Source organism: Biomphalaria glabrata, chromosome 5, assembly GCF_947242115.1.
Source record: "Biomphalaria glabrata chromosome 5, xgBioGlab47.1, whole genome shotgun sequence".
NCBI lineage: Eukaryota > Metazoa > Mollusca > Gastropoda > Planorbidae > Biomphalaria > Biomphalaria glabrata.
Window position 1 is genome coordinate 43,441,555 of NC_074715.1, and position 12,312 is coordinate 43,453,866.

Here is a 12,312-nt window from a genome sequence, read left to right on the forward strand (position 1 = left end):
CCGGTATATAGTTATCCTTACTATATTCTATATTGAGTCGATATATCTTAGTTTAAAATGTTTAAAACAATGTTACAAAAACAGTTTGTGTGGAAATACAAACTCAAAATCGGCCCCTGAAGTGGTCTGCTCAGGCAAGTAAAAAGACAGGTTTCAATATTTTCAGTAAGAATCAGAAACTATGAACTACAAACTATCAACTACAACCCTATCTCCGAGGATACAATAAGAAGAGACATACACCTACCGAAAGTTTTGCAGATACTGTTGTAGTGATGATTCGACTAACGATTTAATACCACAGAATATGGAGATTAAATAATGTCATTATTATTACATTGTTAATTATCCATATGTATTCAATGAACTGATAGTTATGAAGATATAAGTAAATGTGAACCTGGCCTAACTGATATTATTGAATGATTATCTAATTGATTTGTTTTGTAAAGGGCCAATCTCTTATTCTAAGACTGAACAAAGAAACTTATCCATCTTTGCTATATGTGTACCATCATCACACAATGTGGAACACTACTTATTAGTTGTTGCTTTTATTCTTATTTGACTTAAATGCATATTAATTAGATTTAGTACTTTAAAGAAAAGTAAATATTTTGTTAAAAATGTAAGTAGCTAGTATGACAGAAAGTACTTAATTTAGAAATTAGAAATTTTTTTTAAAATATTTCTTTTATACTAAAAAAATTAAAACCGTTTGCATAAATGTGTTGAAATATGCCCGATATTCACTTACTAGTCTCCCATGTTCTTTACTGCTAATAGTTAATAGTTGTAAAACTGCTTCCATAGTCGATTTTAAAAATTAAAATTTTCACTTTCAGAAAACAAAAAATTAGCCGTTGCATCAGAACTTTGAAAGCTCTAAAATATCACAATATGGGATTTTCAATTATCTGTTCTTGTTTATGAGATCTAAATGGGACGGACAAACATACGGTCAGAGAGACCACACAAATATAATAGCGGCTAAAAACACATTTGATGTCTTGATAGACATAAATATTTAGATGTGTAAGATCAAACACTACATTGATACAACTTTAAAGCACTACCTTACTGGCCTGAACATCACTATAAAATTATGCTTTTGACCAGAATTCTACTGAATTTAAAGAGCATAAAATATATAATTATTGCTTTTAAAATGACATACGTGTGCCCATGAGCAATTCCTAAAATTGATTAGTGCATTGTAGCTAAACTAAAATCATGATGCATCCTCATTAATTGCTTCAGTGTCTCAGGGAAACATACAACTCTAGAAACAGACCATTGTTTTCACTTTATTTATTTATAAATTGTGGTAAGTAAAAGATGTGTTTATAAACATACATACATACATATATGATTGGTTTAGAGATATCTCTATATCTAGTCTGCAGCATGGCTGCCAAAAGGTCACCAGATTAAAACAATCATCTGTTACAACAATATTTGGTTCAAGATCGAATTTTGGCTTTAGTTGAGTTTCTTACATGTCTAAATATGAGAAATTCTCAAGGTAACACTTCTAGTTAGAATTGAACTATTGCATGCTCAATTAAATCAAACTTGAAAACAAAACAAAAAAACATATTTTGGTAGAAATAGTTTAATGAGAACCAAGGTGACGATTGATGAGAGATTATATACAGATGACAACAGCGTGAAACAAGACTGGACTCTAGACCAACTCTCCACAGTTTGTGATGACTACTTTCTGGGAAGGCTTTCCCCCTTTACTTCCAACAGCCTAAGAAAGAATTAGAGATCAACATCGTTGGCTAGTTTAAGACATCAAGACATTTGTATTTTTGAAGAAATTTAACAAAGTCTGTTTTTAACACAGTTAACAGGGGAGGGGGGGGGAGAGAGGGGTCATGTGGCCAGCACACTGAGCACAGGACCAAACGTCTTTGCTTCCCTAATTGTATAACATGCACCTGTTAGAGTTGGGTAGATTCTGGGTCATTATAAAATTCAAAATTTCAGTCTTTAACAGGATTTGAACTTGAGACCTTCCCCAAAACTCAGATGTCAAGTGCTTTACGACTTGGCCATCAAGCTCCAAAGAAACAGGTAAGCCTTTTGCCCCATAGATTGCGAGGTCTGAAATAGGTACCTCATACAGAGAAAAAGAAGGTCTTGGACTAGAGCTTGGTGGAGAGGCTAGCAAGGTTAGTTTTATGGAGCGATGTATGTGTTTCCAAGGTAACAATTAGGAAAGGTTAGAGGTTGTTTTGGTCCATCAGGTTTCCATGAAATGGTCAATCATAACTGATGTTAATATAGATCTAAGTCATGTGGGTGAGAATTGGATAAGAGACTAGTCAAAAGACGAGACAGAAAGACATGTTTTTGTAGTGAGTGAGTTTAAATAGAATTTCATTCTATAAAATATATTTTTTTTATTATATTATATTAAAGTTTTCTTAACAATAAAAACATTAAAAATACTGTACTTTAAAAAAAAAAGCTTATTCGAAGTGTAGTTGTATCAATTAGTTTGGATCAGTCATGTAATTAAATTTGTAATAGATGTAGATAGCAAAAGATCAACAATAAATCTGTGTGATTAGAAATATTTTTACCAATTGTTTTTGTTTAGCGCTATTTCATGCTTTTAGCTTTCTCAATACACTTTGACCCTAGCACTTGTCTGGAGACCAAATGGGAAAATGCGAGGGACGGGAGGGGGAGAAAAAAAAAGATATCTGGATGAATATTACCATAATCGTTTTTTTAAAATTTCAAACTCAATTCTACCAAAGCCGACATTCTAACCACTCCACTAGTGAGGTGTGTATGAAAATTAAAGATTGTTGAAAGTGACATAAAGGGACTAATTCCGCTCAAAACTACCCCCCCAGTCAATTACAATATCTTTTCTTGTTCGAGATACCAAACAAAATAATTAATTACCAGTAGTTAATTAACTAAGTAGTTAATTTTTTTTAGTGATTCCTGTGTTGTCAGGTAAAAGAAATAATTGTGCTAAATTTCAGCTTGATATGAAATTGGGTATCGAAGAAATAACGTGTAAAAAAATTTTAACAGACAAACCGACAGAGTTGATATAAGCTTTGTAAATATAAGTCTTTTCAAGTTTATTTAAAAGTTCTTTACTAAAATAAAACACCTGTAGCAGTTTAGTTGAACTTTCTGGGACTACAAACCAATGACTAAGCTTAAACAGTGAGAAACAGTGGAAGTGATTTGAACAACTTTTGAATATCACTAAATGTACCTCCATTTTCCTGACCACATCCATGCCTTCAACAACCTTTCCAAATACAACATGTTTACCATCCAACCTGCAAGTTGAGAACACAAGAAAAACATAAAGTAGACACAAAATAAGTTGACAAAACACTTGTGACAGCTTGGTTATACAAGTCTTATACAGAGTCAGTGTTTGAAAAAGTTATTTCAGCAATTTAATATTTCTGACTTGATAACAGATCCTGAAATGGATGGTTCAATAAATAGTGCACTGTTGAGTAGAATAGTTGACTAAACAAAACAAAAAACAACTACAAAGAGCATTGAATGATAAACTTTTCATTCACTTTTCTTTTTTTCAATGCACACGTTGGCCCAGGGAGGCTTTGTGTAGTGTAGGGACATTTTCATGAATATATTTAATAACCAATTTTTTTTTTTTCAAATTATTTTATTTCCTGTGATTTTAATAAATATTTTAAACATTTTTTCCTTGGGCAATGCTTCTTGGACTCATTGTGGTCATGAGTGGAAAAAGTCATTAGAGGAGATGATAAGACCAATAGGGAAACAAAACAGAAACCCTATTGGGGTGTATAAGGGTTAGCCCTAGGACACTGCAACCAATGCAGGTGCAGTGGGCCCCATACTTTAATAGGCCCCATGCTAATTCTAGGTGTAAATTATTAAATTAAACCATTATAACTTATAACCAGGTTCCCGCATCCTCCTGAAATTGCTAAAGGAAAATGTCCTGGAAATCTGAAATACTCCTGAATACTCATAAAAAATATCCTTAAAAATACACAAAATAGTCATTTTAGGGGTGTCATTCAATATGGAAAACACCAATCCTACACGCAATTTCATTTAATGAAATTGCTAAAGGAAAATGTCCTGGAAATCTGAAATACTCCTGAATACTCATAAAAAATATCCTTAAAAATACACAAAATAGTCATTTTAGGGGTGTCATTCAATATGGAAAACACCAATCCTACACGCAATTTCATTTAATGAAAATGTAATGCAAAGATGAGTTTATTTTCTAATACAAAACCTTAATTTTCACTTATTATTCTTATCCCTACCCAGACTGGGCCTCGCATAATTGGTTTTGCGGTCCAAATAAAGTTCATTGCAGTGGCAGGGATGGACACCACACATCATTCATCATGGTGGACACCCACACGACCCTGTGGTGCAAAGAAATATGGAGGAGTTTCCAAAGCACACTCGGCCTTCGGCTTCACCTGAGCATCATGGGATACAAACCATCAGTAATAGGGCTATAACAATTACTTCTGCTTGGATCCCTCCAAGACAAAACAGTTGTTCAGACAGGCCAAAGGTCTTAGAGTTCCAATAGTCTTCAACTTAACTCTTTAGACAATTACAAAGAAGAACAAGAAACTTTTTTTTTATTGATATATTAGTCATATATTTTAAAGCTAAAATACCTACAATTATCCCATGTAAAATCACACTGTAGACCAGGTAACAAATTCAATTAAAAAAAAAAAGAACAACACTTACCAATCAGTTTTTTCTGTTGTTAAAAAAAACTGAGATCCATTTGTATTGGGACCAGAATTTGCCATTGACAAGACACCTGTAAGAAACAGTTTAAAAAAAACAACATTTACTTTGTTCCACTTTCATCTATCTTACAAACATTTCTTAACTATCTAATACTTTCATCTTTCAAACATTTGTTAACTCTTTCTCTCCGTAATTATTTGTCCACGTTTTGAGGAAATTCTTCATTTTTCTCATTATGTTTCACTACCATGTTATAATTAACATTCAATAACTTTTTTGTTTGTTATCAGAAAATGTTTTATTTTGTCTAGAATTAAAGGGAAATGCTTGTTCTTTTTATATAACACAAAGTAAGGTTTATTTAATCAAATATTAATTTAATTTAATGAGTTCAAATCAACGATATTATCTGTAGTTTGCTGAGATGGAGTTGAACTGATGCTATTTTGCATTAGTATGTAGCAATGATGAATGACAGTCTTTCCCCTTTCAAAAATGTATTTATCATTATCTCATACTATTACTACATACTATATATATGATTTCCTTAATGACAAAGTAAAAAATAACAATGTATGAGCTATGTTTTAAAAATAATTTATTTATATATTTTTCATGGCAAAGTAGAAATAATACAAACAGTAAGACATAAAAACATTTTTAAATACTAGATTCTTTCCCTTTGAATGTTTATAACAATTATTTTTGAAAGGCGGTATAGGGTAAGGGAGAAAACTCGTAAATACCTTTTTTTTTTCACCACTAGAGTTAGAGAAAAAAGAATGTCTTACCAGGTCCAGTGTGTTTGAGAATAAAATTTTCATCATCAAATTTGTGACCATATATACTTTTGCCACCAGTACCATTATGATTAGTGAAATCACCACCTTGACACATCTGTTTTGAAGTTAAGGAAAATCAGCATTTACAAATATGAGAGGTTCAGACTATTTCAAAGCAGGAGAAAAAAATATTTTAAAAATAATAAAAAGGAAAAGGTAAACTCAAGCTAAAAAGGGCAATCAAGAAAACATGGACCAAATCTTGCAGTGCTCTAGCTTGTTATTCAAAATGAAGAAAAAACTCCACACGCATGTTAAAAAAAGCAAGAATTGAACAAATTCTCTAGGGAAAAATTTTATTTTCAACTAGACATTAGAATTTAAAAGGTCTACAGGCTAAAACTTAAAGCAAAATGTAACTGGTTTTTAAGTATATGTATTCATTCAGTGCTAACAAACAAATATCAATGAATCTGAAACTATTTTTTTTTATTCTAATTATAATTTCACCAAACCCTGTTTTAGTTAGCAAACAGGGATAGCTCCTCACTAAAGGAGGCAATGGGAGCCAGGAAGGTTTGGTCACAATGTTAGCACTGACTTAACATCCAATGATGTGTATTATAAATGGAGGAGCTGCATATCTATTGATTTGCAGATGGCTTAACTCTATCTCTCCATAATTATTTTCCGTGTTCAGAAGACATTAATCATTTTTCCAATTTCTATTTCACTTCCCTGTTAGGATTAAACTTTAATAACATATTTCTTTTAATCAAAAATATTATAATTGGTATAGATAAATGAATGCCCTTTTTATATAACACCAATTAAAGTTTATGAACCCAAATAATTAAGTTACTTTAATGGGGTCAAATTAACGATGGTATCGTCAATCAGGAGAGAAAGAGTTAAGAAAGGAGCAGAGAAATGGGATTCAGCTCATTATGCTACTGCAAGTAAAATGTCTGAGGATAATAAAATCTTTTATTGCAAACATGTACCAACATTCTTTTTCGTTTAATTTTAAAAGGATACAAATTGTGGGATGACTCTATGGAATGAGCTGCCCTTATATCCAAATCCCTTCTCATGTGTACACAAACGCAGGAAGTTTTCTGGAAAACAGTCAACAAATTGTAATATTAAAATATTTATTATTTATCTAATAAAATTGATTCCTTATTGGTAAAAATCTACAATCTCTCACACTTCATTTGGTCTGAACAAAAAAACAGAATGTCTGCTTTATCCATGTGATTCAGCAATACCCAAATACATTGGGTTATATGAATATGTGGTTGTACAATTGTCTTTGGGCACTATATAAATGATAAAAAGACAACCATGTCTGAGCATGTCACAAAAATATAATGTTACGATTTGAACCTACTCATATCTCTGAGTTGGAAGTCATATTAAACCCAGCTTCCATGGACAAGGTTATTGTTTTTTTCAACTGTCATTCTTATTTTTCCTGTAATGTTTCTAATAACACAGAAAACTAACAAGTTCTTAGTCTCCTCAAACCATATAAAGAGGATGGTTACTTTTGATTATTTGAGTGTTTAAAGTTAACATAAATTTCAACAATTAAATAGGATTTTTAAAAATTCTATTTGAGAATGCATTCCATCAACAAAAGCATTATTTGTTTTATCTGAAATACTATTGCTTATTGTTGACAGAGATAAAATTAAGCCACACAACATTATTGCAAATACCTGCTGTTTTAGGAACAACATCAGACCTCAGTTCTATAACTATCCTCCCAACATCTTTGCTGCCAACTTTGATGTCCATAAAAACTTGTGGATTTTCAGAGCCTTTTTGTTTTTTGGGGGGAGCAGGAGAAGTCTTTAAAAATAAAATTTATATTTATTTAAAAATTAATTATTTTTAATGAATTCAAACAATTATGATAGCTCAAATTTGATAAACAATCAGTAAAATGTATCACTTTTAGACCTTACAATCTAGAGGGAAGATGATGTAAAGATCATCTGTATCTATGACCAAAAGTTAACCAGGGTGTAATGTAGCTGGCATAAAGGCCACGGACTTTACTTTTTCCCAACTAATGTCAGGTAACCATAAGCGTTGGGAGGGCTCAGGGGGTGCCCAAAAAAATCCCAATTTTCAAATCATCACACCAGGATTTGAACCAGAGGTACCTCAGTTCAGTAGCCACAGGCTTTAATAATCAGCCACCATGTCCCCTAAATATTTAAGTCATATATATTTCTATCATAAATTACATCATTTTTCTATTTACAATATCATCTTATATATTTCTATCATAAATTACATCATTTTTCTATTTACAATATCATATCTATGAAAAGAAAAAAATGTATATTCTTAAAGTACATTAATAGCCAAGTAACTTAATTAAAAGGCAATATATATCTTTGTTAAGTTCAACAATAAAAGTTTCGTTTTGTGAGCCTGATGGCCTTTTAAATAAAAAATTACTTCTGTTTCATCACCAGCTCTTTTTTCTCCCCTGTCTGTTTCTGAAGATTCTGTAACTGCATCGTCTCCTTCTTTGTCTGTAAGTGTAGCACCAGCGTGTTTTTGGAGCCACGTATCATCAGACCAGACTACAAGAAAAAACTGAGTGATTACACAGTAAAGGTTTACAGTAAAGAAAACAAACAACCTTGACGAATAAAATGTGAAGAGAAGCTAACCTTTTTTAAAAATTCACTTTCATTAGTGTTTTAGATTGGCATATTTAAGAATGATCTGGTCGCTAATCAGGTGAATAATATTGAAAATTTACTTGCCCATTTCGAGGCTGGCAATTAGATTTTATGTAGGTGTAAAACACTATTTTATAACAAATACTTTTTGGATTAAAACATTATTTTTTAGCTAATATCTTTTGGCAGTTACTACCTAACAAAAATTAGAGCAGAAAATTAAGTTATTTTTCTAACTTGACAGTAAGAACATGCTGTTAATTTATTGCTTTGCAGTAGCCCCAATTAATACTGTAGTTTAATCAAGAAGAGTATCATTTACCTGCTCTAGAAGCTCCTTCTTTTAACTTCATTGGTTTGGCCAAATTGACTCGAATAGTGCGACCAAACAGTTCGGACTCATTCATATTATCTATAGCATGAGCAGCGTCCTACATAGAATGGTAGGAGAGAGTCAGGGTGTTAGAAATATTAACTCTTTCTATCCTAATTAATGATACCATAGTTGATTTGACCCCATTAAATAAAATTAATTTTTGGTTTTATAAACGTGTATTTGTGTTATATGAAAAAATCATGCATTCTCCTATAATTCTATACCAAAAAGTAACGTTTTCTGATTATAAATAAAAATGTTATTGAAGTTTAATCATAACAGGGTAGAATGTACAAATGTGAAAAATGAACAATTCTGTTAGAACATGGAAAATAATTACGGAGATAAAGAGTTAAGATATTATGATTTTGCCATTTACTATGCTGTTCTTAATTAAATTAAACTATCAGTAGTACAGTATAATGTCATCCTATGGAAGTGTATCAATAAATGATTTCATAGGCACCTCATTAGTGCCACTTCAAATGTCCAGAGTTGAGGCAAAGTCCTTTTATACAAACAGATTATCTTTTCTTCAAGTGACAAGGAATAAGACAATAAGGACATGGCACCACACTTTCACTGATGATTTAAGAGCTTCAGACATCAGCTGGCAAAAGCTGAGACAGGCCATCATTAGCAACTGACTATCACAATTGGAAAAAACTCACCCAATGTACACAACACCACAGGAGGACCAAAGTAAACACTAGTGATGCAACAATTATGTCCTCATACTATCACACATACTATCTTGTGCCCAAGAGAAAGTGAAATAAAAAGTACCGTACGGTGACATATATTTCTTCATTATAAAAACTGCATACTCTGGTACACTTCATTGGTGTAACAAAAAAAAACAAAAAATTTTTAAAGTTCATACTAACAAATACAAAAATAGACTAAATTACCTCTGCAGACTCAAACTCAACAAAACCAAACCCTCTATGTTTTTCTGTGAAGAAAAAAACAACACTTAGAAATATAAATATATACCATCAATGCTAGTAAACAAAATGCAATCCTAGCGCTACATATTACTATATTTAATATATATACACATATATTATATATATAATGAAACTCCAAGCAATTGTGAGATAAGCATAACATTATTACTTGAAATGGTATTTGCTCCCGACGACAACTTAAAAATGCCCCGGGCAAAAGAACATACAAAAACATAGTCAAGTTGGTGAATGGCTATATGCCGCACATAGGGCCAATATAAAATACAATTTTTGTAAATATATAAGTTAATCAAAATTCCATTTCCATTCTAACTAAAAGAGACAAAATTGTATTTATTTGACCTAAATATTTGAAGAAGACAAACTTAAAAAGTATTTTTTTTTAAATCTGATAACTTGAATTTATATTGCACATGGAGTTTACCTGTTTCATAATCCAAAGGCATCTGGATGTCTATTATCTCACCGAAAGGAATAAAAGCGGAGTGAAGAACTTTGTCATCTACTTCCTCTGCACAACCTCCTAATAGCAAGGGAAAGAATTGTTTACGAATATTAGCATATGTTTATTCAAATTGTATTTTGTTCTTTAATTTACTGCTTACTATTGATTGTCTTCATTGAATTCTAGCTTTAAACCTCTGCTGATGATAAATTAAAATATATGGTGATATTTACATGAGCATTAGCTGGTGATAAATCTTAACTTTTCAAACTTAATTTCTTAAAGAAAATGTTACAGTCCAAGTATGATACAAATTCTATCATATATATATATATATATACATTATATATTATGTTATATTGATCGAGATTTAGAATATTGTAATAATTATAATTATTATTATTATCCGTGAGGAAATTTGTTTTACAATTGTGCGTTACATTTGTATGATGGCACACAAAATATATTGTTATAAACCTAGTAGTGACACAGATGGGATAGTGCTGTGTGTTTTTTGCTGACGCTAATCATCCCAGGTCAGCGCTAGACGAGCAGTCAACCGGGATGAGTTGCAATGAGAGATCTTAACTCTAAACTCTAGTCTACTAAACATCTCAGTCGGACTCAATCTCAGTGACATCTGTCACTCAAAACTCACTGACTCAGCAGACAGACTTGACAGTGACACTCACTGACACAAGAGCTGACAGAGTCTCACTGCTCTCACTCTCAGACTCAGTCAATTAAGTCTTAAAAGTCAGTACAGTACTCAGTAGTAACTAACTCAGTAGTTAACTACAGTCTATACTACTACAGTCTACAGTCTACAGTAATCATGTAGATCTACATAAATGTCTATAGCATAGACCCTCAAGGGGCCGTTACATAAATCATTAAATGGTTAGTCTGGTAGATCAAAGGAATATGATTGATTGAATTATTTGAATATCAATATAAAATATCACATATTCAATTGATATTTAATTATTTATGATATTTGACATCACATATCATATCCCGGTGGTGCGGCTTTGGCCGCGTTTCTAGTCGTCACTCTAGTCCGGAGTTCCGTGTGAATCTATTTACTTTTTGTTCAAAACACCGTTTAAAAAAAAAAGGATTTTTTTATCATCATAATATTAATAATAATATTAACTTACCAACATACACTAATCGTTTGTTGGTGGAGGCTGCCATGTTTTTAAACAATTGTCAACTTCCTTAGAGGAGATTTCCTTTCGCACTTTTATAATATAATTACAATTTCAGTTTTTTTTTTCTTTGTTTTTTTTTTTAAATTATTATTTTTTTCTTAACCATTGTTTGACTGGGCAAAAATCTGTAAAAGATAAATTAGTTCTGAACAGTTGATTCTATATATGCAATTATATGTTTTACGCGTTCCAGAGGTTTCTTCACAGTTGAAGATAATCTAGATTATTCTAGATCTACATCCTAGTCATAACCTCGAGCAGGACAAAGGGGAATGGCAGCGGGCAAGGTATAAATGTGGCTACACAGCCCCTGCTGCGACCTACATATTATGCCACAGTGCACACATAACTATTGTCCGCCGGTGGAAGATTTAGATTCTCTTTTCGCCATCTACGTCTGTCCTCAGCAGTGGATTTTCGTTTGGTCTCAAATGTTTATCCCGCTGTCTTTGTAAGTGATTTCTAGCTTTTTTGTTCCAAAGCCGCCTGCAGTCAGGAGTACAATGAAGTTTGCGCCTAAGCTGGTCTTTAAATTAAGTAGTAAAATGATAAGGATGTTAATATTTTTTAAAAATATAAAAGACAATGAAAGTCAAATTTCATAATATTTAGAGATTTTCACAGTTTGGGTGCAGCTGCTTTTTTTTTTATATCCCAAAATCGAACCATTTTGTTATTAAAATAAAATATGTTAGCCGTTTTTTTTTTTCTTTTTGAAAAATGGAAAATTTTAAACAATTAACAGTTTAAAAAAAAAACAACAACAGTGAAGTTGAGTTCATGAATAATTGTCTTAAACGAATGATACATTTCTTTCTCATTTCTATGTCTTTGAACAAGAACCATCTCTATACAACGCCTAATTCACGTTACCATAAATGTTCTCTCTATAGAGTAGTAGATTCCAGTTGATTATCGAATTGGAACAATACAAAATCAGAGTAAGGCTCTCGTTATGGAGTGTGTGTGTGTTTATGGTGACGGTGGGTAGAGGTTATTGATTAGTTGTGAATGATGCAATATAAAAAAAGCGGCATTGTCGTCAGCTGTCT

General features: G+C 31.9%; 1 protein-coding gene across 2 annotated transcripts; it reads right to left on the reverse strand.

Annotated features, from left to right (window-relative positions):
• Positions 1-1,599: 1,599 nt before the first annotated feature.
• LOC106063684 (peptidyl-prolyl cis-trans isomerase E-like) lies at positions 1,600-11,302 on the reverse strand. Of its 2 annotated transcripts, none has more exons than XM_013222128.2 (11): positions 11,215-11,302; positions 10,026-10,124; positions 9,542-9,585; positions 8,577-8,685; positions 8,025-8,152; positions 7,274-7,406; positions 6,588-6,667; positions 5,559-5,664; positions 4,762-4,837; positions 3,251-3,317; positions 1,600-1,756 (listed from the first exon to the last, which is right to left on the reverse strand). In XM_013222128.2, the coding sequence occupies exons 2-11, from the start codon at positions 10,045-10,047 to the stop codon at positions 1,688-1,690; spliced, it is 834 nt and encodes a 277-aa protein (XP_013077582.1). In that variant the 5' UTR covers positions 10,048-10,124; positions 11,215-11,302; the 3' UTR covers positions 1,600-1,687. The 2 variants fall into 2 exon arrangements, with proteins under 2 accessions (XP_013077582.1, XP_055886880.1); XM_056030905.1 differs by having other exon boundaries at positions 11,207-11,281.
• Positions 11,303-12,312: the final 1,010 nt, after the last annotated feature.

Bases quoted from the DNA above. Each gene is read 5' to 3' on its own strand.
- LOC106063684 (XM_056030905.1), bottom strand. From the start codon at position 11,243: ATGGCAGCCTCCACCAACAAACGATTAGTGTATGTTG. The intron at 10,125-11,206 runs GTAAGTTAATAT...CCTTGCTATTAG, and splicing joins CAAACGATTAGTGTATGTTG to GAGGTTGTGCAGAGGAAGTA. The intron at 8,686-9,541 runs GTAATTTAGTCT...CATTCTATGTAG, and splicing joins TTGAGTTTGAGTCTGCAGAG to GACGCTGCTCATGCTATAGA.